The sequence below is a fragment of the Gobio gobio genome (assembly GCF_949357685.1).
Source record: "Gobio gobio genome assembly, chromosome: 3".
Taxonomy (NCBI): domain Eukaryota; kingdom Metazoa; phylum Chordata; class Actinopteri; order Cypriniformes; family Gobionidae; genus Gobio; species Gobio gobio.
In genome coordinates this window covers 53,670,374-53,697,830 of record NC_137099.1, presented here as the reverse complement: position 1 = coordinate 53,697,830, position 27,457 = coordinate 53,670,374, and the positions used below count along the sequence as shown (strand labels likewise).

Below are 27,457 nucleotides of genomic sequence, written 5' to 3'. Positions count from 1 at the left end.
ACAGAATCATCCACGTGCAATAATAATAATGATATAACGCATGTGTTGAGGTATGAATTTTTATGTGAATAAACCCACACTCACTGAAAACCAAACACACACACACACAAACACACACACAAACACACACACACACACACACACACACACACACACACACACACACACACACACACACACACACACACACACACACACACACACACACATAGTGTGAATATACAGCTCAGCTCACGTCAGTCAAATCCAGAACAATCATTAGTACCTTTGGAAATCTCATCGACTGTCCAGATGCATCTGAGCGCATTTCTACTGCAGTAAAGTGTGTATGAGAAACCTTCAGTCGCATTCGTCAGGCAGAACCGGCGTTTATGAACCTTTCCTGTATCATGTTTGACACATCCAGCAGCATTATATACAGTTATGGGCTTTGTGTGGAATTGCTATGCACAGATTAGATGGCAAACGTCCGTAATAGACGCCCCCGCGAAGTGTGACGTAGGCATCTGGTATGTCTAACGCTCCTGGACTTTTGTCTGCAGAATAATGACTCTTCATTTCAGGTGGCACTTGAGGCGAAACACGAGACTCTGTTTTGACCTTTCTGGCCACTTGAAGATTCACCTGGTTCCAGGTGAGAGGTCACGTGAAAGAATCTCCCGGCCCAGAGCGAGTACGCCCAGGTGTTGGGGCATTTCTTTTTTTCTGTATTGTTTTCTCTCTTTACTGATACAGTTGATCTGCCCATCACAGGGAACACGAGTCCCGGTGGCCATCTTGGATCCGTCTGTGTCGCGAGGACGGCGTCTCGTTCCAGGGGTAAAGCTGTAGGGGGTTCTGTACCGTTGAATAAAGGCCGTATATTGTGGTGCAAGTCGAAATCCAATTTCCGAATCCGCCCGAAAACTCCGGGTACGTGAGCAAAGGATCGATCCCCTCGCCAAAAAAAGCCTGAGTGTGTAATGAAAAAGAGTTGAAATCATTTATGAGGCAAAAACTACTGGCGACAGCACGGCCACAAATCACCTCGGCTGACGTTTCTATCAAAACACCCGCTTTCATCTTTATCTTTTCCCGTGGGTTGAGACATTAACTGATGCCGATGTCATAAACTGTCTCCACTGAGTAATTGAGTGACTAATTAATTGGGCTGGGCGGTTTATACCATGTGACAGAGGAAATATGGGATAGTGATTTTGCTGTACAGTTGAGAACTGCTCTTGCAAAAATAAAGGTTCTTCCCTGTTGAAAAAAACCCCAGAATATGCTGGTTAGGTATGTTTTTGAAGCATGGCAGCTGGTTTGAGCTGGAGCTAGTTTCTTAGGACCAGCACTTGACCATCTTAAACCAGCCCAAACCAGCTGCCATGCTTCAAAACATACCTAACCAGCATTTGCTGATTTTTTTCAACAGGGTTTGCAGTGATGCCATAGAAGACGCATTTTTGGTTCCCCAAAGAACCTTTGAGTCGATGCCTCTTAAATCATTTTCTTTAGTGTGAAGAATCTTTTGTGGAAGGAAAAGATTTTAAAGGTTCTTCATGGAACCATCGATGCCAATAAAGAACCTTTAATCATAAGAGAGCATGAAGAAGACAGAAAAGGTGAACAAACTTGAAAAGGTGTGAGCATTTCGACTGTTAGCTGGGTCAGGCAGCCGGGAGGGCAGTTTTCATTCAGGGGGATTCCTCGTGCAGAAGCGTACCTCTCGTCTGCTGTGTTCAGCAGGATGGCAGGGGTTTGTTTACATGTAGTGCCACTGACTCTCCAGCCCCATATTCACTCCGCCGAGACCACCCAGAGCCGCTGAGAGAGAGAGAGAGACAGAGAGAGAGAGAGACAGAGATAGAGAGAGAGAGAGAGCGTTTCATGAAATCACAAATGCATCTACTGACATCCTGAACAAAGGATCGTTCACATCTTGTATATTCAAATGTTTTGTGTGTGTGTGTGTGTGTGTGTGTGTGAATTTAGAGCAATTTATTAAATTTTTTGTTATTTAATTTTGTATACATCTAATTTGCTAACATAAATATATATCTACACATATATACACTGTATATAAACCATATATTGCAGATGGACTGACATGACAATGACAATTACGCAAATATAAATATATATAATCTCATTGGGACATGTATCATACAAGACATGTTCTTGCATCATATTACTGTTTTTACTGTATTTTGTGCATTAAACAAAATCAACTGTTGAAAATAATGGGAATTACAAAAAAAACTAAAGGAATATTTTACATATAAATATATATCAAAATATGAAATATATACATGCATGTGTGTGTGTATTTATATATAATTATACACAGTACACACATAATATAATATTATGTTATGTATATTATACACATTTTTATATATATACTATTAACTGTTTAACTGTTTTCTATGTGAATGTATTTAAAAGTGTAATTTATTCCTGTGAGCTGTATTTTCAGCATCATTACTCCAGTCCTCAATGTCACATGATCCTTCAGAAATCATTCTGATAGGATGATTTGATGCTCAAGAAACATTTATGATTATTATCAATGTTGAAAACAGTTTTTTTTCCTTTTTTTTTGATGAATAGAAAATTCAAAAGAATATAATTTATTTTAAATAGTTACATCTTGTAACACTATAAATGTCTTTACTGCCACTTCTGATCAATTTGTTCAAAACGTGCTATATAAAAGTATTAATTTCTCGTTTTTTTTTTTTTTAAATGTAATGGGATTTCTGTGTTGTAGTAATGAGAAATGGGAGGGAAAGTTGGCTTCATTCTCTTTAAGCAAAATATAATTTCTTATATATTGATAATGGTGTGAATTATCCTTTTATGGAGTATTTTATAAATCAAGCAGTGCTTTGCTGGCTTCAGTTACAGGATGGGTGTTCATTTCCCCCCTCAAACATCTGCACATTCAGACAGAGGGTTGATGTACCTGGTGTTCTGATGCCCATGTGCGACTGTCCGTCCATTACGAAACCTCCCATTGGCTGACCATCAGGAGTGTACGGGCCACCGTGACCTACTGCACACACACACACACACACACACACACACACACGCACACAAGAGACAGTTAAGAAGGTCAGACATAACCACACATCACAGCTTCCCGAAGGAAATGTGTAAACAGTCGCAATGCTAACACTCCCTTTCCAGTCCACCCAGACATTTACTGAAACCAAGATACACAAATGAGCCAGAAAAGTTAGAAAACATTACTTTGTGATCAATGTCTTTGAGGCCCATCGCAAACATCAAGCCTTAATCCTCACCAGACCAACACGCCTCACACTTCATCCATCCTGAGCTCAGAGGGCTGTGTGTGTGTGTGTGTGTGTGTTAGATGGATAAGCCTGAGTTCAACTCATTCATCCTGAAAACCATATTAGTTCTTGAGTCTAAAAATAGCACAATAAAATTGAACAGAAAGCATGTTTGGAGACGCATGATTGGTCCATTGTTTTAAAACTGATGCACATTAAAATTAGTTTTAAAATTTGCATTTTTTTTTTTTGCATACATCTAATTTGTTAACACAAATATACTAAGCACATATGCCGTATATAAACCATATATTGTAGGTGGACTAACAATATTTTATGAGAATTAAGCAAACTTTATTCTAACATAAAAATGTGTTGTAATTCCCATTATATATGAAAGTCTCTTCTGCTCATCAAGGCTGCATTTATTTGATCAAAATACAGAAAAAAACTGTAATATTGTGAAATGTTATTACAGTTTAAAATGTATAAACTTTAAATTGATAAAAATAAATGTATTTAACTGTTTTCTATTTGAATATATTTTAAATGCTAATTTATTCCTGTGATCAAAGCTGAATTTCTGCACATTAAAACAAGTCATCCAACTGTCGCATGTCTGCATAGACCAATAATTAAAATATAGTGCAGATGTCCTGGATGAAGAGAGTTTCGGTTTAGCTCTGAGAATTGAAACAAAAGTGATTTCAGTCGGTTTACAAGGAACTTGCCTGCGCGGTTGGACTGGTCGATCATCGGCTGGACGATCCTTCTCCTGGCATTGATAAACCTGATGGAGCAAAGCAAAGAACAGGGGTGAAAACAGTTGAAGTGAGCATAAAAGCACATTTATTTTTTATTAACGTGCTGGCTTCTTTCAAAGGCGAGCATCATTAAAAATGATGGTTATGGATTTGAACAAACCCAGAGTATTAAACTTTGGCGTCCAGCTCTGTTTGTGCTACAGACATGAATGATTCCTCAAATCATGCAGCTTATTAAGTCTGAAATGAACAGATTCTCGGTTTTGCCAGGTGGATAATAAAATAGACTCGGGCTGAAGGAAGAACTCAAGCCAATCTAGAGGAGAAACCACCTAGCAACACCACCAGAATCCTCCTGCAACCTCCCACAACACGGGATTGTCAAGTCGGCGAATTCTGCATTGGCAAAAACTCGTTTATTTTTACACAGAACATAAATTAGCACAGAACTTCAATGCTTTCCGCATTTATTCCCATGCTATGCTTGACCTATGACCTCCTGACTCAGTGACCTCACACCCCGGGCAGCGGCCCAGCTCTGCTCTTTCTCAGCCTGAAAAATTCCCCGTGACCTCTGACCGCCGAGTGCCAGGGCACAAGTCCACACATGATTAATGGCTCCTCGGCGTCACCCCAGGTGCTTCGCTTCCATTTTAACCTTCACAAAGGAGGGGAAGTTCTACTTTTGATTCAGAGGAAGTGAATTACACACACTGTGAGAGGTGTCTCATCTGAAATGTTAAAGACCATATGACCGCTCTGTCCATTAGAGGAGAAGCCGACCTTCACACCAGCGCTTCAGGCCAACCTTGACCAAATCTAAACTCTCACAACAATATCCCATAATGCAAGAACATATGCATTGACTTGAGAAGCAAAACTGCAAAAGAAATAAAGACTCATTTTCAGAGGATGGATGAATTATTTTTCTTACTGCACTCTTGTTGTAAGAATAAATAACAAAGTTGATGCTGAAAAACAAAATGGGGTAAGAAAAATGCGGTTTTGCTTTTCAAGTCAATCTATCTTGACTTAAGTACGAAATTCACATGAGAAAACTAGACAAAAATTTGTTTCAAAAGGTTTAAAAATTAATACTTTTATGTAACAAATATGCATTAATTTAACCAAAGTGACAGTAAAGACATTTATAATGTGACAAGAGATTTCTATTTCAAATAAATTCTGTTTTTTGACCTTCTATTTATCAAAAAATCCTGAAAAACATATCAGTTTCCGCAAAAATATGAAACAGCACAAATGCTTTCATCATTGATAATAATCATAAATGTTTGTTGAGTATCAAATCCTCATATTAGAGTGATTTCTGAAGGGTCATGTGACACTGAAGACTGGAGTAATGATGCTGAAAATACGCCTTTGATCACAGGAATAAATTACATTTTACCATATATTCACATAGAAAACAGTTATTTCAAAATTGCAATAATATTTCTGATTTTATCATCATCATATTTAATCATCCAAGCACATTACTATTCACATCGCAGAAGTGATGCGCCAATTAAATGTCTATATTTTATCGGATTTTATAATACATTTTACATTAAGTGCACAGTGCAGCTTGAGAAGCAGTAAGACCAGAGATAAACAGGAAGAGCCGCGTGATGGGTCCAACATTCAGAGCAGGTACGATAAACGCTTTTTTTGAGGTTGAGGGCTAGCATCTCTCTGAACTCCGCCCGTTAGGTGACCAATCAGAGATAAGAGCCGTTTCCCCGGCGGGGACGAGCCCGTCCCACTCTTTAGGGGGTTAAAAGCTGACCCCTCACTGAACCCCTCTTCTCACCACGAGACCAAGTTTACGAGCTTCATGCCTCTGCCTGTTCACTCCAAACACACACACACACACACACACACACACACCCGTACACGGCCCAACATGCACACCAAACACATAACAACACTACGCAACAAGTGAAATATTTGGGGCCCTTTCTCGTGCACAAGGGAGCAAAGAAACACATAGTACCTTTACTCCACAATCCAACACAGAACAAACCTGCTGTGCCATATACGCTCATATATATGTATATAGGGTCACATATGGACAAACCCAATGGTTGGTTTCAATTTTTCATTTTTAAACCCAATGGTTAGTTTGAATTTTTTTTTTAAACCCAACGGTGGGTTTAACTTTTTTTTACATTTTTTAACCCAATGGTTGGTTTGATTTTTTTAACATTTTTAATCCCAACAGTTGGTTTAATTATTTTTTTTTAAACCCATCGGTTGGTTTAACTTTTGAAATGTTTTTAAACCCAACAGTTGGTTTAATTTTTCACATTTTTAACCCCAATGGTGAGTTTCATTTAAAAAATTTTTTTAAACACAATTGATTTTTTTAACATTTTTAAACCCAACAGTTGGTTTATTTTTATTTTTTAAACCCAACGGTTGGTTCAACTTTTAAAAAAATGTTTAAACCCAACAGTTGGTTTAATTTTTTTTTAACCCAACAGTTGGTTTAACTTTTTGACATTTTTAAACCCAACAATGTTTTTTTTTTTAATCCAACAGTTGGTTTAATTTTTTTTTTAAATTTTTAAACCCAAATGAGGGTTTCATTTAAAAAAAATGTTTTAAACCAAATGGTTGGTTTAATTTTTTTACATTTTAAACCCAACCGTTGGTTTAATTTTTAACATTTTTAAACCCAACCGTTGGTTTAATTTTTAACATTTTTAAACCCAACAGTTGTTGGGTTTTTTTCACATTTTTAAACCCAACGGTGGGTTTCATTTAAAAAAAAATTAAACCCAATGGTTGGTTTGATTTTTAAATTTTTTAAACCCAACGGTTGGTTGAACTTTTTTTTAAATGTTTAAACCCAACAGTTGGTTTAATTTTTTTTTTTAATTTTTAACCCAACAGTGGGTTTCATTTAAAAAACATTTTTAAACCCAATGGTTGGTTTGATTTTTAAAAAAATGTTAAACCCAACAGTTGGTTTAATTTTTTTACATTTTAAACCCAACCATTGGTTTATTTTTTCAAAATTTTAAACCCAACCGTTGGTTTATTTTTTCAAAATTTTAAACCCAACTGTTGGTTTAATTTTTAAAATTTTTAAACCCAACCTTTGGTTTAATTTTTTTTTAAACCTAACAGTTGTTTTTTGTTTTTTTTAACGGTTGGTTTAACTTTTTGAAAATTTTAAACCCAACATTTTTTTTTTTAACCCAACAGTGGGTTTCATTTAAAAAAAAAAAGAAAAAAGTAAACCCAATGGTTGGTTTGATTTTTTACATTTTTAAACCCAACCGTTGGTTTAAGTTTTTGAATTTTTTAAACCCAACAGTTGGTTTATTTTTTCAAAATTTTTAAACCTAATGGATGGTTAACTTTTTTTAAAAATTGGGTTTGTCCAAATGTGACCCAAATATGAGTTGAAACAACCCAGCACTTTTCAGAATGTATATTTGTGCTGTCAAATCTATCAATCACAGTTAATCGCATCTAACATAAAAGTTTGTGCTTATATGATAAATGTGTGTGTACATATATATATATATATATATATATATATATATATATATATATATATATATATATATATATATATATATATATATATATATATATATATATATATATATATATATATATATATATATTTATATATATATATATATATATATACACACACACACCCATATTTATTTGCAAATAATATTATCAGCATAATTTAAGTTAAAAAATTGAAATAAAATTTTACATTTAAGTTTATGCTCAATTTTCATGATCATTGTCAGGAATAAATACTTTTAAAATGTACATTTACATATTTAAATACTTTTGTCATTGCTTTTCTTTGTTTTAACTTTTTTTTCAAGTTATCTCAAAACTTTCTCTTAGTTTCCAGGCTTGAATAAAAAAACTAAATGGACTTTCTCAGCCTTTCGGATCCCACTGTACATTCCTAGGCCTCTCGGTTTATATTAATTCACCCTCTGATATTTGTAGCCTATTGAACCTAAAACTCAGCAACAAATGTTCCTGTCTGGAATCCATTGACATAAAGTGCTCTTTTAGTCCCACTGTATTGTGAGGTCATTCGGAGGACAGTGTTCTTCTTTATGAGTGTGTGTCTGTGCGTCTCCATGTTTAAATAAACCAGTCCAGCTGTTCCCTGTGATAATTTCTGTTTAATTTTGACAGCAGCTCGTTTTCGCCCCTCGCGTTCCCTCACCTGTTTCCTCTGCGCGCCGGAGCTGCAGACACACACACTGCAATTTCTGCGCTCTTGTTTGTGTTGGGCTTTGAAGAGCACCTAATGTATTTTCACTCTGGTGATTAAAATACTAATCAGTTGTCAATTTGATTTTTAAGGCCTCTTGAGCTCTAAATATCGCTTACAGTGATGAGCAAAAGCCAAAGAAATGATAAGATATGAATGAATCAACCTGAACACACACACACAAAATATTGAGCAATGTTTTCTACACGCCACGAAATGGTATTTTCATTATTTTTATTCAAAATAAATATTTTTAAATATATATGACAGTGGAATTATCGTGCAAATTTTCTTGTGCAAATAGCGCTGACTACCTCATATATTTTTGGTTGACTAAAGGAATATTCTTCATATGTTGTTCTGCAAATAAAAGGCTCTGGCGAAGAACAAAACATGACCTTTGTTATCCAAAGTGACTTACAGTACACAACGACAGCTCAGCAAATGAAGGAAACCAGTCCCAGATCTTCACTCACCACACTAGCGCCACCCCAAGAGTAGCATTCGAAACATTTCCTAACATTGTTTAACTCTACTTGTCAGTTACTATGGCAGAAGCAGTCCGTTTATGTCCGTGAAGAAATGTTTCTCATGAATCACGTCTGATGCAGGGACACCACGGGTCATTTCCTTCCACATTAAGCTGGACCAGAACGTACACTCTTAAAATAAGACTTCTTCATTGGTTCTTTGCAGCTAATGGTTATCATTTTTCACTCTATAGGGTCACAAGGAGTGCGCCAAATATTAAAGGAATTTCTGCATGGAAAAAATGATAAATGCTTAAACTAACCATGTAATCGTGCGCAGTTAGGATAGCAAAACAGATATGGGTATCAGCTTAAAAATTAATAGGGAGGAGAAAACCATTTGAGAACCATATCTATTGCTGTTGAGTTCAGTCAAAAGCACAAATGAATCTGTAAAGCTAACATGGACAGGTTGCCTGTCATGCCTTAAAAACATGGACAGAACTACGCAAGCTTCAAAAATATGATCCAGACGACATTAACTAAGGGTTCAGTCGCTGCGAGCGAACCATTGTTAGTGCCGACCACAATGTGCTTTAGTGTGGTGAATTACTGACTGCCCAGAGCATGAGCCATAGAAATACAGCAGACATTCAAAACCAAACACTCAGACTATAAAAACAGCCTGTTGAGTTTCTTCAAAGGATCTATCTATCTATCTATCTATCTATCTATCTATCTATCTATCTATCTATCTATCTATCTATCTATCTATCTATCTATCTATCTATCTATCTATCTATCTATCTATCTATCTATCTATCTATCTATCTATTATCTATCTATCTATTATCTATCTATTATCTATCTATCTATCTATCTATCTACCTATCTATCTATCTATCTATCTATCTATCTATCTATCTATCTATCTATCTATCTATTATCTATCTATCTATCTATCTATCTATCTATCTATCTATCTATCTATCTATCTATCTATCTATCTATCTATCTATCTATCTATCTATCTATCTATCTATCTATTATCTATCTATCTATCTATCTATCTATCTATCTATCTATCTATCTATCTATCTATCTATCTATCTATCTATCTATCTACCTACCTGTCCGTCCGTCCGTCCGTCCATCCGTCCATCCATCCATCCATCTATCTATCTATCTATCTATCTACACTATATTGCCAAAAGTATTGGGACACTCCTCCACATCATTGAATTCAGGTGTTCCAATCACTTCCATGGCCACAGGTGTATAAAATCAAGCACTAGGCATGCAGACGCTTCTACAAACATTAGTGAAAGAAGAATGTGTCGCTCTCAGGAGGTCAGTGAACTCAAGCGTGGTACCGTGATTGGTTGCCTCCTGTGCAATAAAGACCATTCGTGAAATTTCCTCTCTACTAAATATTCCACACTCAACTGTTAGTGGGATTATAACAAAGTGGAAGCAATTGTGAACAACAGCAACTCAGCCATGAAGTGGTAGGCCACGTAAAATCACAGAGCGGGGTCAGCGCATGCTGAGGGTCACAGTGAGCAGAAGTCACCAACTTTCTGCAGTCAACAGCTACAGACCTCCAAACTTCAGATTAGCTCAAGAACAGTGTGTAGAGCTTCATGGAATGGGTTTCAATGGCCGAGCAGCTCATCCAAGCCTTACATCACCAAGTGCAATGCAAAGCGTCAGATGCAGTGGGGTAAAGCACGCCGCCACTGGACTCTAGAGACTTCTCTGGAGTGACCAAACACGCTTCTCAAGTCTGGCAATCTGATGGACGACTCTGGGTTTGGCGGTTGCCAGGAGAACGGTACTTGCCTGACTGCATTGTGTCAAGTGTAAGGTTTGGTGGAGGGGGGATTATGGTGTGGGGTTGTTTTTCAGGGGTTGGGCTTGGCCCCTTAGTTCCAGTGAAAGGAACTATTAATGCTTCAGCAAACCAAGACATTTTGGACAATTTCATGCTCCCAACTTTGCGGGAACAGTTTGGGGATGACCCCTTCCTGTCCCAACATGACTGCGCACCAGCGCACAAAACAAGGCCCATAAAGACACGGATTAACGAGTTTGTGTGCACAAATGCGCTTCTACAAGAATCTATCTATCCATCCATTCGTCCACCTAATGTATCATGGTTTCCACATAAATATGCTCAAATTTTAAAAATATATTAAAACATATATATATATATATATATATATATATATATATATATATATATATATATATATATATATATATATATATATATATGCACACACGCACACACACACACACACACACACACACACACACACACACACACACACACACACACACACACACACACACACACACACACACACACACACACACACACACACACACACACACACACACACACACACACACACACACACACACACACAATGTATTGTACACATTATGTCTAGTCTCAGTACTAATCTTGTAATTAACTTGTAACTTATCTCAGTAAAGATCTTGATGTTACACAATCTATAATGTAACATCTGTCATGGTGTAAAGAACTAGATTATTTGATGAACTTGTGAAGGTTCTCCTTTGGTGTCAGGATCTAGAACACTTTTTTCTTATTCTAAATAACAGCATACTTCGCATTTCACATCACTTGCTCATACCGTCACATCTGTATTTGTCAAGTTGATGCCGTGTTGGTCTGATGTGATCTGCACTTACCAGTTGTTGACCTGCAGGATGGTCAGTCCAGTGTCCTGGGACAGCTGCCTTTTCTGCTCCTCAGAGGGGTACGGGTGCTGCGGGGCACAGACACCAACAATTACAACACTAGCAAACACACGTGCAATCTTAAGTTCTGATTTCTGAATGAAACAGAAATCTTTCATTTGAAAAAAAGATTATGAAGGCTTTTTTCATTTGAATAACGCATTAATGCACAACAAAACCAGGAATGTGCAAAGTAATGTTTGTTTTTATTTCTTGTTGACTTTTTAAGCATTTTATGCTTAGATAACAAATATATAGAAAATAATCAAAGAGGCATTACCACGAAAAACGTCCAAAAAAAAAAGTATATTTGTGTGAAAATGTGAGACAAAATGTCACTATATTTACACACAGGAAAGATCTCTTTAGTTTAGAGACAGTAAAATTGCAACAGGACACAAAGAATCAGGTTTCAGTTTTCAGCATTTGTTCTTCTGTTGAGCTGTGTTGTGTGTCTGTAGGGTGTTTGCATACGCAGCCAAACAAATTCCTTGTATATCTTGGCAAATAAAGCCCTAAACTCTAAAGGAAACCCCATGCGCTAATCGGAGAGTTGCCAGCTGGGATTTAGACGCCAAGCCACAAAGTCATTACAAATTGCTATCCTGTAACCAAGGGTGACGGCTCTAGCGAGCACCAAAGCCTTTCTCTAAACCCAGAGGATACGCACACAGTGACAGGGGAGGTCTCAACCTGTAATTAGACAACAACTGATCGCGGGTCAGCCGTCTAAACCTCAACGAGATCTATAAATAAAGAGGCGTGCACATTAAACTGATCCTGGAGCAGGGGTTTTACAGCAGCGACTATAAACACCTCACCCATGAATGACTCTCCCTTAACACCTGTTGCACGCCGAGAGCTCTGGTAGCAAATGGTGGGTAACTTTACGACCGAGTGAGCCATGCTGGCTGGAGGTGTGTGCGAGCCTGCGATCAATGTGTGTGTGTGTCCTGTGAAACTCAATGAAGAGTTAAAGGTGTGTGTGGGGTCATTATCCTGTTTACAGAGGCAGTAAAACTGTTAGGGCTCTAATGATCGGTAATTCAGGGTGAACGGTACTTAAAAAGATTCTAAAACACACCCAGCCTCACCCGCCGCTGCAGCTGTGTGTGTGTGTGTGTGTGTGTGTGAGAGATGGTCCCTGTATTGTACTCAAACACTGAGTCTAGACTTTAGACTACTCTATTTAAACTCTACTATACCAGTGGTTTTCAACTGGTGGTAACGAACCAAAAATCACAGACGGCAAGGAAGAAAACAAATACTATTAAAAAACTAAAAACTAACCGAGGAGAAAAAACTTGACAATACTTATAATAATGTAATATTATATTACAATATGATTTATATATATATAGACGTAATGTGAAAATATTGAATTGATTTGATACATACATATATAAGTGTTACTATACAGTATTATTTATTTATATCATTGTTTTATTTAATATTTACTAATTTTATTACTATATACATTTTAATTTCTCAAATGTTAAATAATATATAAATATTTAGATATTAGTGTGTGTGTGTGTGTGTGTGTGTGTATATATATATACATATATATACTATATATACACACACACACACACACACACACACACATTATAATAAAGACAAAAAATATTAACAAATAAACAAGTATTACAATAAATAATGTATTTTTATTTTTATTTAAAATGTTATTTTTTTCTCAAATATGTTAATACTTTTGCATACACACACAAACATAAATATACATGTATGTACACTCTAAAAAAAATGCTGGGTTAAAAATAACCCAAGTTGGGTTGAAAATGGACTAACCCAGCAATTGGGTTGTTTTAAGCAAACATTTAACCCAACCGCTGGTTTAAAACAACCCAAATGCTGGGTTAAAACAATCTGGGTTAGTCCATTTTCAACCCAGTTTGGGTTATTTTTAACCCAGCGTTTTTTAGAGTGTATATATGTATATATATATGTTATTTATAAATGTTTTACTAATGTAATATATATATATGGTTTATTCATATTTTATTCATTTAATACACACACACACACACACACACACACACATATGTTTGTACATACAGTACTGTGTAAAAATCTTTAGCCTCATTAGTGTTTTCACCAACAAAAAAATTATTTCAAACCAGTTATTTCCTACTGACACACTACAGCTAAATATATAAATAACCTGATTAAAACCATTGTTTTTGGTGAAAATATTGATGTGCCTAAGACTTTTTTAAGTAGTTAGTTCTTTCTCAAACGAGTGTCTTTATGGTATGGGAAGTATACTTTGGACTATAGCTTGTTACTTGGCAAGCTAGTTTTAAAGTAGCTTCTCCAACACTGCATAAAAGAGATTTTCATTTTTTAAAAGAAGTTCCCGCAAAGACCCAGCAGGCCGACTGTGATTTTCATTAACTTTGCAGCTACAGTCCTGAGTGCATCCCAAAGTGAGGCATGACTTCTCTGTCCGACGGTTCTCGTTTTCATCTGTGTGTCGTCTCGTCGCCCCCCTCCCCTCTGCGTTTACAAAAAAAGTCTGGCCGTGATGAATCACCTCGCCTCTCTTTCATTCTCTCCAACATTTTTCTTTTCCGCATCCCTTTCTTTTCATGGGCAAGGACGGAAATTCCCTGTAGGTCTAGCAGAACCCAGGTCCCCAGGAGGAGCTGTCAGAGCCGTAATGGATGGTGTTTTGATAACAGCGAGTTCGACCCTGGAGAGACCCTGGGGGGGGGGAGGAACCCCAGCAGATCCATCCTCACACAACATGCCCGTGCAGTTTGGCTAAATGAACTCCATCGCGCCCACCCCGCCCCCAACAAAGCCCTCCGCTCCTCATTTTTTGAGACTGACGCTAATTGCGGCTCCCTCATTACAACCAAATGCTCCGGTGCTTCAAAGGAAAAGTGCGCCTGTGGAGAAACCGGCTAAAACAGTAGCATGAAAAGCCTAGAAAGAATAAATAAAGCCCTAAACAAAAGGCAGCCCAGCTAACAAAAATACGTTCTAAGAACGTTTTGGTAACGTTGCTATTAAGTTCCCCTTCTGAATGTTCCCAGACTGTTTTTTTGGTTAAGGGAACATTACATTTGATAATTTTGCGCTTTACATTGTGGGAATGTTACTTTTAAATGTTCCCTGAAAAAAAAAAAAACGTTAGATGAATGTCCAAACAACACGTTTCAGAAAAACGATGTATAAATAATGTTTGTGTGCTAACATTTTGAGCACATTATTAAATACCAGATATCGTTCTATTAACGCTACGTTCATAACTTTGAGAGAACCTTCCCTGTTGTAGGGGACTATCCAAGGTGGGTTTTAAATTAGTGAAATACAGCGAACATTGACTGAAAATTATGTGATTATTTAATAACCTTCACATTGTTCCACATTTTTAAACTCAATGCAGTTCTTTTTCATGCAACAAGGAAACTATCAAGCCATAAAAGTAGTCAAAATGACTCACGCATCATGAAAAATAACAGCATATGGTTTTGAGCAACAATAAGAGTGAAAAAATAAAGACTGTGTGAAGTAAATCTTTAAACACGATGCCTTTCGTCTGCTCTGCAGCCGAATTAAGGGGGTAATCAGCGAGCGGAGGTCTGCGAAATCACATTTACAACTGACAAACATGAATATGGAGATTCAGATTGATCAGAGCCTGGGAATAAAGGCAGGGTGGAAAACATATGACTTATGTTTTGCATGCGCTTCTCATATTTCTAAACTTCAAACAGAAGGATGCAGTAATGTCTGAGGTGGCGCTGGACGGTGTTTGTGTGGTGGCTGGAGCTGAATGGATCAGGGAACTGTACTGGAATAAAGGTTGGGGGGGGGGGGGCACGCTCTTTTACGCCCACGACCTTTGACCCGCCTAATGATCTCAGGGAATGTTGTAATGTCATCTATCTGCATGCTTACCACCTTAATCGGCGCCTGAAGTAAAGCCCCCGTGTCTTGAATCTAGAAGCGTTTACCTCCAAATCACACTGATGTATGGAATATGTATGTTTTATTTACCTTTTTAAAATGTAATTTATTCCTGACATCATTACTCCAGTCTTCAGAGTCACATGACTCATCATAAATCATTCTAATTTGTTGATTTGATCCTCAAGAAACATTTCTGATTATTATTAACGTTGAAAACATTGAACAGGTTAGGTTTAGTGTATCTTAAAATGTTGCCTACGTAGGCAGCTCGCTAAGCTTTGAATCACAGCCGTTGTGTTTGTTTGTACACAGTAAAATCCAACAGTGATTCTAACTAACACTTTTTAGTTAACTTTACTTAATGTCTTAGCTTAATTGTAAAAATCTAGTAATCTGTACTATGCTTGGAAGACCCGGGTTAAGATTAATGGATTGGTTTGAGTGCCGTTTTGTCAAGCAAAAACGTTTTTGAGGCAGAGCAATTCTTAATCATCTTGAATGTTGAATTGTCAACACAACTGAAAAATGTGAGAGAACATCACATAAGCTGACTTCATAAATTGAGTGTCACCATTATGGGGATCAGTGTTTCTTTAGTTGGGCTCTTGAACTTCATTTATATTATTGTATTTCTCTTCCTACTGATGCAGCGATGCAACAAGAAATCAGTTATTTGGTTTTAAAAGGAAGTGAAGTAATAAATTAGCCTAGAAATCTAGACGCACCCTAGCGGCATTAAATATAATTTGCAGCCAGGGCGTCTAGCAACTCTCCGTTGGCTTGCGAGCTGGAAAAAACAAACTCTGGTCAGGCCAATCACATCGTGTATAGAGTCGGTGGGCGGGCTTAACATAATGACGGGTAGAGTTGCGACGGTTGTGCTACTCGTAAACAAAGAAGCTGATGAACAGCGGCCTTTCGAATCGGCTCCGGAAGACTTGAAGTTAAGCTTTTCTTTGAGGAAAGAACAAAGAACGGCACTGAAGTCATTCTTAAGAAAGGAAGATGTGTTCAGAGTTTTGCCGACCGGATACGGCGAAAGTTTAATCTATCAGCTCCGCTTCACCTTCTCCGTTGCTCTGGTTGGCTGTAGCGCTATCCTATTGCGTGCAGAGGGAATCTGAAAGACAACCGTTTGTCCCGCCCCTCGGATTGAGCCCTGCCAATGGTGAGTTTCCAGACCCAACATCTTGATGTGGGTCTGGCTTGTCAGGCTAGTAATAAATAGGTAGCTTTTTAAAGATAACTTCTGACGAAATCATTAACTAGTCAATTTTTTTTTCTCAGAATAATGATCTTTTACAAGTTTATTGCTAACACTTATGTCATAAATACCTTGTGAAACTTTTAATTGGGTTGATATAATCCCTCTATATTTGTAACAGTATCGTGAAGTTGACCATGCTTGAGTCACACACACACTTCAACACTCAGCATCAAAACACAACAATGGTAGCTAGTCAAGAGTAAATCTAAAGTAAAAGATCAAGTACTCTCAACAGTTCTTTTTAAGTTACTGGAACTCCTGTGTAAGTGAACTATAACTAAACATTTGTCAGCACAACATACTATTCCTATTTCGCTTAGTTTTTTCAAGACAATCGGTTTGCAGGCTTTTTTTAAGGAAGTTCTACAGTGTATGTTTCAATTAAAAATCTTAAATATTCATAGCCGCGGTGACTGGTTAGCACATGTTCAGCTCTTTCCTGTCCTCTTGTGACTCTTATATAACTAATAAAAAGATATGCAAAGAAAAAAAAAGAAAGTAAAATCCTTCCATAACGTTGGTTGCTTAGGCAGTCTTGTGTTCTGCTGCTTCACATCTGCTGTCAAGAAGGGAACAAACTACCCACTAATTACACAATCCAAATCACAGCCTTTATGTGGGACGCATATGAGCTGGTGTTTATGAGGTAGTGTGAGCGCTTATTTGTTTGGAAAGAGATTCAACAAGTTTCCGAATGAGAGAGGAGGAAAATAAGGATGCAGAAACAAAGGCTTAATGTCTGTTCAGGGCTCTGAACGCAAAAACACTGACTGTATATTCAAGGCTAGAGGGAGAGGGAGGGGCTCTGAGCTGTGCCCGCCCACTTTACCATGGAAACCGTTATCACACCGTACACATGACAACAGTAAGGAAACCTTGCCTGTGTTTCATCCCAATATATTGTTACACCGGTCATTAGTGCATCTGTGTGTGTGTGTGTTCACTAACTAGCCTCTCTAGGCAATGTGGGAGCGCCACTGAGCTTGAAATAATGTAGGCGTGCAGGTACAGACACGTCGCCGCGAGCTTCCTATCTTGTTCTGTGCATCTGTAAGCTGTTTTATATGCTTATATGTGTGTTGATGAACTTCAGATTATGTTTCCAAACAAAGCAGCACAACTTTAGGTTTACAGAGCACCTCGTAATGCCACATAACACGCATTTATCTTGGGCTACTTTCAATCATCTCAATGTAGCTGAGCATCATTGTTTCTGAAAGCCATAGTTATGACATATTATAGTGAATATCATTGAATAACTTTTGTCCTTAGCTCAGAACGTGCTGGTTTGGTTTTTACATAATAACATACATAAGTACGGTCTTAAGAGCGTGATTTGCAGTATTATTGGAAAGCAGAGAGATGTTTTACCGTGAGGTGCTGGAACAGCCATGCCCTCATGATGTTGGTTGCCACTTTGGGAAAAATGCCTCTTTTCTTGTTATTCTTTCTCTCTTTATCGGGGTCTTCCTCCTCTCCTGTGCTTGGAGAGGCGACACTCTGATCCAGAAAGTCACCTGAGAAAATAAACCAACTATTAACATGTTTGAGATAGTGACGGTGAACTGAAGCATATTTTTTTGTATTTGCAATGGCTGCATTCATTTTTTAGATTTTCAAAAGCCAATAAATGCAAATCCATATTTAGTTTTAGCATTTCCACCATTAAAGTACATCAAAAATACTTAATTTGAGCATGATTACGTTCTTCGTTCATAACAACAGTATGATCACATTCGTTTTTATTATACTCAAAATACATCATACATCACCGAATTATTTCCCTTTTCTGTGCCTGTTTAGTTTAGCATAACGTTTTATTAAAGGGGTAACATCATTAGGAGCCAACATTTACAAAAGGAGTAACTTTCAAAGCTAAAAATATCCTCCCCATTGAAAAATAACCATTTATTAAAAATAAACGACAAAAAAAACCCCAGCAAAAACACCTTGTAAAGCTTGATGTCAGACAAAAAAATACTGTGTAAAATGTCGTAACCTGCAGATTTTACCCTAAAGAACTATTTCTATCTGGTTAAACCCATAAAATAATGTAAGTAGGATGATTTAGTGATGTTAAATTATATTTTTGAGTCAATAAAACCCCATTTTTAGGAGTATCTCATTTCACATGCAAATAAGGCATTTACATAAAGTCTTAAAGGGATAGTTCACTCCAAAATCAAATCTACCCCATAACTATAATCACTGCCTTCCGATAACGGCCGTACGCGAGTCTAGTTCCGGCGAAAAGTGACCTTTGACCCGACGCATGAATTGGGATGTAGGAGTAGCATAAGCTTTGACTCCTGTCGCGGTTCAAACAAATAGGGCTGGACAACAAACTCAAGCTCCTGCGACATTTCTCTTTAAAAAGACTTCTAATTCGTGACCGGTTTTGGTTTTGCTCTATCCTCTGCGCTTCCGTGTTCGTCAATATGCATGCGTCAGGTCAGAGGTCACTCTTCCGCCGGAACTAGACCCGTGTACGGCCGTTACCGGAAGCCAGTGGTTATGGTTTATAAAGTTATAAATATGGATATTTTTCTTACAAAAACACATGGCTTTGCTTCAGAAGCTCTTTATTAACACCCTGGAGTCATATGGATTACTTTTATGATGGATGAATGCACTTTAAAATGACCATTCACTGCCATTATAAAGCTTGGAAGAGCCAGGATATTTTTAATATAACTCTGAATGTGTTTGGCTGAAAGAAGAAAGCCATATACACCTAGGATGGCTTGAGGGTGAGTAAATCATAGGGTAATTTTCATTTTTGGGTGAACTAACCCTTTAAAAGCACACTAGCAAAAAAGAGCGCTTTACTTTTGCTCATCAGAAAGAGGATACACAATGACATGTCAACAAACTTTGCATAAAAAAAGTGAAAACATATAGCATGGCCGCTTTAAATTGGAACTAAAAGCTGAATGTTTACAGTGTAAACAATGCTCTAGGACAGACTCTGTGCTTCATTGTGATCATATATCCCTGTGTTTGTCTGTATGTTGTTTCTCTTTCTCAGGTAGTGAGATATTTTGTTCGAGCCAGACTCACAGCTGCTGCGCTGAGGCAGAGCGGACAAAACACACACACACACACATACACACACAGATGCGGTGCTCGGGGAAGTATGTACTCTGGTTTTTATTGGCCATGGTTGGTGCTCAGAGCAGAGGAGCCCAGAGAAGAGTCTTTATATCCATCATGCACCATTTCCTGTCCAACACACATCCACACACACACACACACTCACCGAGCGGCTGCAGTTATTTAGGAGCAGTCTACCGATGTGTGTACTTGCGTGTACATGTGTGTGTGTGCGCAGTCGGAGACCCCCGTGGTGGTGCTAAAGTGTAAATGTATGCTAGAGATGACAAACCTGCAGCAGATCTGTTTCACTTGGCACACAGCGAGCTCTTGCGTGTGTATCTGTAGCATAGCGTGCAAGTGTGTTACCGTGCTCGCTGCTGTTGTCTCCATTGTGTGAGCCGGGGCGTCTGCTGCAGGCCGCTGGAGCTTCAGAAGAATGAACAGATGCCGCGTCGTCCTCCCTCCAGAACACCTAGAGAGAGAGAGAGAGAGAGAGAGACAGGTAGACAGAGTGATATATTATTGGTTAAGTACAGTATAGCGGCGCATACCAGAGGCGTGCTGTAAGGAGTAATACAGAACACATGCTGCAAGAGCAAACAGTTTCAAAACGCCACAGACTGCTGTATATAAACACACGCACAAACATCTGCACGTAAATTATAAGACAAACAAACATACACGCACAGGACCCATCTTGTTAGCTTTCACCGGATGGATACGGTCCTGGATGCTGATTGGTCAACTGAGCGTTCGAACCGTGCTAAAATACATAATATACTAACAGCTATGACGTGAAACACCTGTCCATCTGGCCAGTGTGTATATATCACTGCACAGCACCCAACTGAGAACGTTTACATGTCACTGACTACTAAATATTTTTTTGGGTATGTTTTAAAGATGCAATCTGATCAGTGTGTTGCATTTAACTGACACTAAACCTAGAGAGAAATGTCTTAACCGGGGGTCAGCAAACATTCACACAGTGAGAAGGATTGCATTAGGAGGAGAGACCGGGGCTAGTTGCACATTATTAAGTCTCTGCAGATTTTATATATATATATAAATATAATTCTAATATGCTGATTTGATAGTTATTATCAATGTTGGAAACAGTTGGGATTCATTGATGAATAAAAAGTGTTAGAAATGTTTTCCAACAATATAAATATATAAATCTTCACTATCACTTTATCAATTTGACACATACTTGCCAAATAAAAGTATTAATTTCTTTCTAAAAAAAAAACGTTTGAACGGTAGTGTCTATTATTTTCTACTATTCTATTCTATTTTGTTCTATTCTGTTCTGTTCTGTTCTATTCTGTTCTGTTCTGTTCTGTTCTATTCTGTTCTGTTCTGTTCTATTCTATTCTGTTCTGTTCTGTTCTATTCTATTCTATTTAGTTCTATTATATTCTATTCTGTTCTGTTCTATTCTGTTCTAAATAAATGCTGTTCTATTTATTCATCAAAGAATCCTAAAAAAGTATCGCTGGTTATAAAAAAAATATGACCTGTTTTCAACATTGCACTCTAAAAAATGCTGGGTTAAAAATAAATGGAAAATGGACAAACCCAGCAATTGGGTTGTTTTAAGCCAGCGATTGGGTTGTTTTAACCCAGCAATTGGGTTGTTTTAAGCAAACATTTAACCCAACCGCTGGGTTAAAACAACCCAATGACTGGGTTAGTCCATTTTCAACCCAACTTGGTTTATTTTTAACCCAGCATTTTTTAGATAATAAATCATTATATTAGAGTGATTTCTGAAGGACTTCTTTCAAAAACATTAAAGATTGTAATGTTTCCAAACTTTTGACCGGTACTATATATCTATTTATATATATATATATATATATATATATATATATATATATATATATACACACACATATATATATATATATATATATATATATATATATATATATATATATATATATATATATATATATATATATACACACACATATATATATATATATATATATATATATATATATATATATATATATACACACATATATATATATATATATATATATATATATATATATATATATATATATATATACACACACATATATATATATATATATATATATATATATATATATATATACACACACATATATATATATATATATATATATATATATATATATACACACATATATATATATATATATATATGTGTGTGTATATATATATATATATATATATATATATATATATATATATATATATATATATATATATATATATATATATATATATATATATATATATATATATATATATATACACACATATATATATATATTTTTTTTTTTTTTTTTTTTTATGTAGTAAAGACTTTAAAATTATGAAAAATAACCTCCTAAGAACACAAACAAAATTCTGGCTATAATCTACCATTTAGTGTGGTTGTTTATTGAGTTCACTTGTTGCCAAAATGCTATTACAAAAACATGATGATACTGCAATTTTGGCTCAGATGATATAAATATACAAAAAGGAACCGAATTGAAGAGAATTTTTAAATGAGTGTTTGAAACCAACATTCAAAAGCATTGCTAAAGAAAAAATGCATTTGTGTGGACTAACCTTACATTTCACCGTGTGACAATTTGCCCCGGTCTCCCCTATATGCTGGCCTATATGCCTGTATTTATTTATTTTATTTTAACTGTTAAAGTATCTCATATCCACATACCAGACTACTGATTTTATTAAGGTATGAGTTGTTTGGGAAACTAATGATTCAAAAATGGGACAAAACTAAAGTATGTGCTCCCCTTTTGTGCACACAATAGTAGCATAATTTGGTATTTTTCTCAGAATAGTACTTTGTATTAAATGAGGAGCTATTTTATAGTGAGCATAATAAATCACGATTTTCAAACATAATCCTTAACATTCCACATGTAATGATGGTGACTCGCAAAAAACCACATCATTAAGGGAGTCAACATCACATGACACAAACGCACAAGCATCTGTGCAAATACTGCAGTAAACAGCAAAGAGCGTCAATGCTTTAGTGATTTGAATGAGGTATTCAAGACATACACAGCACAAATCAACTATGATACACTAAATAATCAACACGGCCAAGTTTGCTGTGTGTGTATATATATATATATATATTATTTATTTATTATTGGTGGGAGAGCTCATGTCATTTTGTGGTTTGACACCAACAGTCGGGAAGACTTGGATTATTCTTCTCCTCCAGAATCCAAATTTGGGAGTTTGAATAATCTTTTTTATAATATTGAAAATGTCTTTCTGCTCTATAACAGGTTTGATCACACTGTAAATTTGCCTTCGCGTCACTGTGTCAGTATTCAAATGGACAGCGTATACTTATAATTTGTATTATCATATGATCTGTAATAATTTTCTGGGACTTTGTGTAGTATTTAATTATGCATAACATGTACACGGTAATGTGAAGAGTCAGGTTCCATTTAACCTCAAAAGAGCAAAAATGATTCATTATAAAATGACAGAAGAGTGATTCTCTGCTGTTATTTAATATAGACGGCGGGGACGGATAGTCTGTGGCCGTATTGTATCTCGTGAAACAGGAGTTTCAGGCCTCCCCACAAAAACAATCTCTCCGGCTAGTGTTTCAGGATCCCTTCGCTACTGTATTTGAGCAGCGCTAAAACATATATTCATGCATTATGGAGAGAATATATTTTAGGGGCCTTTTATTGTTTTTTTGGAGGGTCTTGTTGTTTTTTTGTGTAGTTCACAAATTACTTTTTAAAAGTACAATAATACAAGTGATGTCTCAATTGTTGTGCGGTCATAAAAGATGCATACATAATAAATACAGAAGAATTACAAAAATATTTAAACAGGTTTCATGTCAACCGTCCATTTGCTGAAAAAAGGGTAACACTTTACTTAAAGCCTTCATGTATAATGCATTATTAAAAGTATTTTTGTTTTGTTGTGCGCCTTCTAATGCATTGTATGATCTCATGAATACTTATTAATAAATGATAACACTTATCTATTAGAAGGTATACCGCATTACAAAACAGACGGTTTTAGATGTAAGGAAAATGCAAATATTATAATGCATTTTAACTTATTTATGAGAAAATATAATGCATTATACATTTTTAATAGCTTATACACTGTAAATAAATAAAAAGTTGCTGCCTCATATTTTTAAGTACAATCAACTTGGATGTTTAGGTTATTTCAACTTACATTACATTATTAAACTGGCTTGAAATTGCTTATGTAAAATGTAAAAACATATGTTGTCATTTTTTTTTTTTTTGGTCACACTTTATTTTAAGGTGTCATTGTTACCCTGTAATTAGACATTTAAGTACTGAGTAATATTAATTAGGATTAGGGTTTGGTTGAGGGTTAGTTGTATGTAATTATGCATAATTTACTGTTATTACTATGGTAATAAATACATGTAACAAGGACACATTCAAATATGTATTTTTACAGCATAATGCATTATTCATAATGGCTTTAAGTGTTATCCAAAAAAAACAATTCTCACCACAGGCCCAGAGAAATCATAATAATAATATTTTCTTTAATCTTTTCTCTTCCTTTCATATCTATGTTCTGTATCAGCTCCACAATATTACTACACTTTTAGCCTAATAGATTCGTACTAAATCACTTTTTATTAGATAAAGTCTTCATAAAATAGAGGCTTTCTGGCTCGGTGCAAAGCAGAAATATTCAGCACTGGCCGTTTAGGAGTTTAGCTGAAGGCTTGCCTGGTCTGTCCCTCCCGGGGTGCGCGTAAATTCCTCTCCGTCAGATCTGGATCCCCCCTCTTTATCATCCACCACCAGATCAATGGGCATCTTTCCCTTCAGACAGCTGATGTAGCGGTGGCAGAAATTGTCACACAGCTCGTGCACCTAAAGACATTTGATAAGACATTACATGCTGATAATATAACGAAATAATAATAATAATGTGCCTAATAATTGAAAGCCCAACCTTCTCTAATTCGAGCAGATGAAATCGTAACACTTGTATGGCTTGAATCATCTAAAAACGAAACGACATATCATGTCACAAAATTGCTTGGTGGTTATCGTTTCGTTTTATCCAGTGATAAAAGGGGAATTTAATGGTGTAGGCTAAAGTAAAAAATATATAATGTCTACAATTATACAGGGCGACCTACCAAATTATCCAAGTCTGGATTCGACGAGAAGAAAGGTTTTTCCGCCCTTATCTGAAAATAAATAAAATGGCGGTCGTATCGTTAGTCAGGAGTATCGATTATACAATTGTCACACAACATTAAATTAGGCTTTGTTGTTAGTTGCTAATATTATTACAGGGTTTTTTTTTTAATAGGCTAGTATATTAACCGGTTGGTAGAGACGTTAAACGAGGGCCAGACCTGCTTTGAAAATACTGTAATATCTTCGTCGAAGGACTCGGACGAGCAGACGTCGCCGGTCACCCCGCTCTCTCTCGGCGTACAAGTCGCCAATTCACATTTTTCGAAAACTAGTGCAAGCAGAGGGAAGAGGGGGTGCCTGAAAAAGAAAACACAGTTTATATAGCCTATCTGTTGTGCCTCAAGCACGAGACATTCGGCCTCAATGCCCTGGCTTTTTTCCCCTCTCCACAACTTTTCAAATAATGGAGGAATATCAAATAAAACGTGATTTTTATGTGGAAATTATTTCACATTTTAAGCAACAAGAAAACAAAATATGGTTGTGACAGCAACCCAACAACATTAATAAAAAAACAGGCCTAACGTAGCCTAATAAAAGTAAATTTGTAAGCTAATTTAAAAAAGAAAGACAAATAAAAAGCCCACTGTTAGACTCGTATCTCCTCTAATCCAGAATAACTAGAACACAAAATAAAATGAGACTATCGAAAAATATTTTTCACTTAGAAATTCTTCCCTACAGCCTAACTCATCATTATGTTAAAACACACAGGCTATTAATAACACATAGCCTACCCGTAAATGGCGTCTTTGTCCCGTTTTAGCGCGTCGTTAACGGGCGACGGGCCCCCGGGAGCCGCGGGGTGCGCGTGCGGGTGCGGGTACTGGTGAAGCGGCGGGCCGTGACTCATGTGAACCGCCTGCATCGCTCTGGCCGCGTGCGGATCCCCGTACATCGGAGACGGGATCCCGACCGCATCCATGCCGTAATGGACCAGATCCTCGTACTGAGGAAATTCACAATGTGGAAGTTAAAAATCAGGTTGGGACTTTGTTGCACACACATTTTTTACACATGTTGATATACACCCTTAAAAATATATTTTTTGGGTTTTTTTTTCTCCCAAAAATCAGATTTGTGAAGAACGTTTTATTAATCTAAAGAACCCTTTTGTGCAATGGAAATGTATTCTAAACTCATTCTACAGCCTATGAACAAAGTCTTATTTGTTTAAATTGAGCATCAAAACCCAAAAAAACGAATTACACGTCCTTAGTTTCATATTTTAAACACATTATTTAACCAGGGGTTCATTTTATTTTAAGGCCCTTTGTGACTTAAACGTGCAAGCTGAAAATAGGAATCAATACTTCTTTAAAACATTCGTGCTATATGTTTACATTTTTGTTTTACATTTTCAATTCACATCAAATTTTATCCTAATTGACCTTATCATAGGAAACATACTTTTTATTTACCTTTATATGCTATTTCAATCCGTTTTCTTGTTTGCAATAGCTGAGTTTCAAAATGCACAAAAATTAGCCCAGTATAGCAAAGAAATGTAGCAATGTTTTAACCGTGTATAAAAATTATCCCTGAAATTAATATCGATGTTTTGTAGCATTAAATCGGTCTCGCGCAAGTAGCCTATCCAACGACAGCAATACGAGTTATGAAGAGGTATCAAGTTACTCTTTTGGCTGTCAGCTAAATATGGAATTTTAGGATAATACTTACAAAATATCAAAATAAATATATCTGAATTTGATCGAAAATAAAATAAGGATTTTTTTAAAGCAAGCTGCGTGAAAAATCTCATGGCACAAAAAGGGGAAATAAATATATTTCTTTTGGTGGTTTCACTTGTTGCTGCGTATACATGTTAGGTGTTTAGACGCACACACACACACACACACACACACACACACGATTCATTGAAGGAATTAAATGGCATCTGACTGTAATTACGTCCTATGTTTTATCAGCGTCTGAGCAGAATTAGTCCTGACGGCCACGTTTGAGGGTTTTTACGCACCCGTTGCGCCATGAGGACTCCGTGTCACCGACTCCCTGTTCTCAACGCGTCCAGATCTCAGTGCAGCGAGCCCGGGGAGCCCCACACCGCACTCAAAACTCTCCCGAAGTGCCCGTGCTGAACAATAACATTGTAATCCACCCAAACACTCCTGGTCAGCTTTCGCAACAAACGCAAAGCTGGATATCAGTAAGTAACAATTCCAGTTCTCGACGCTCCCAAACAACCAAAGTGCGCGTCTGACCTCTGCCTTGTTTTTCTGTTTCCAGTCGAAGATTTGTAGCCAAAAGGTGAAAAAGCAAACTCCATTCGGGTCTTTGATCGTTTGGCTGGTTTATTCTTAATGCAATAACACCTCTATGAGATGTGAGGAGCGC

The 27,457-nt window shown here is 36.7% G+C and overlaps 1 protein-coding gene across 2 annotated transcripts; it reads right to left on the bottom strand.

Annotated features, from left to right (window-relative positions):
• Positions 1 to 47: 47 nt before the first annotated feature.
• meis1a (Meis homeobox 1 a) lies at positions 48 to 27,457 on the bottom strand. 2 transcript variants are annotated; one of them, XM_079811265.1, is made up of 13 exons: positions 27,081 to 27,457; positions 25,837 to 26,048; positions 25,258 to 25,396; positions 25,036 to 25,086; positions 24,846 to 24,896; positions 24,617 to 24,763; positions 20,211 to 20,316; positions 18,120 to 18,265; positions 11,495 to 11,571; positions 4,010 to 4,068; positions 2,948 to 3,037; positions 1,706 to 1,806; positions 48 to 951 (listed from the first exon to the last, which is right to left on the bottom strand). In XM_079811265.1, exons 1-12 carry the CDS (start codon positions 27,090 to 27,092, stop codon positions 1,745 to 1,747), a joined length of 1,152 nt encoding a protein of 383 aa, XP_079667391.1. In that variant the 5' UTR covers positions 27,093 to 27,457; the 3' UTR covers positions 48 to 951; positions 1,706 to 1,744. The 2 variants fall into 2 exon arrangements, 1 of the variants encoding a protein (XP_079667391.1); XR_013816111.1 differs by lacking the exons at positions 48 to 951; positions 1,706 to 1,806; positions 2,948 to 3,037 and adding an exon at positions 2,010 to 2,040 and having other exon boundaries at positions 3,561 to 4,068; positions 27,081 to 27,455.

What these genes read in the sequence shown, in the direction of transcription:
- meis1a (XM_079811265.1), bottom strand. An exon ending in GACAAAGACGCCATTTACGG is followed by an intron (nt 25,397 to 25,836) that starts GTAGGCTATGTG and finishes TTTCTTTTTCAG; the next exon opens with GCACCCCCTCTTCCCTCTGC. An exon ending in GGCTGTTCCAGCACCTCACG is followed by an intron (nt 11,572 to 18,119) that starts GTAAAACATCTC and finishes TGTGCCCCGCAG; the next exon opens with CACCCGTACCCCTCTGAGGA.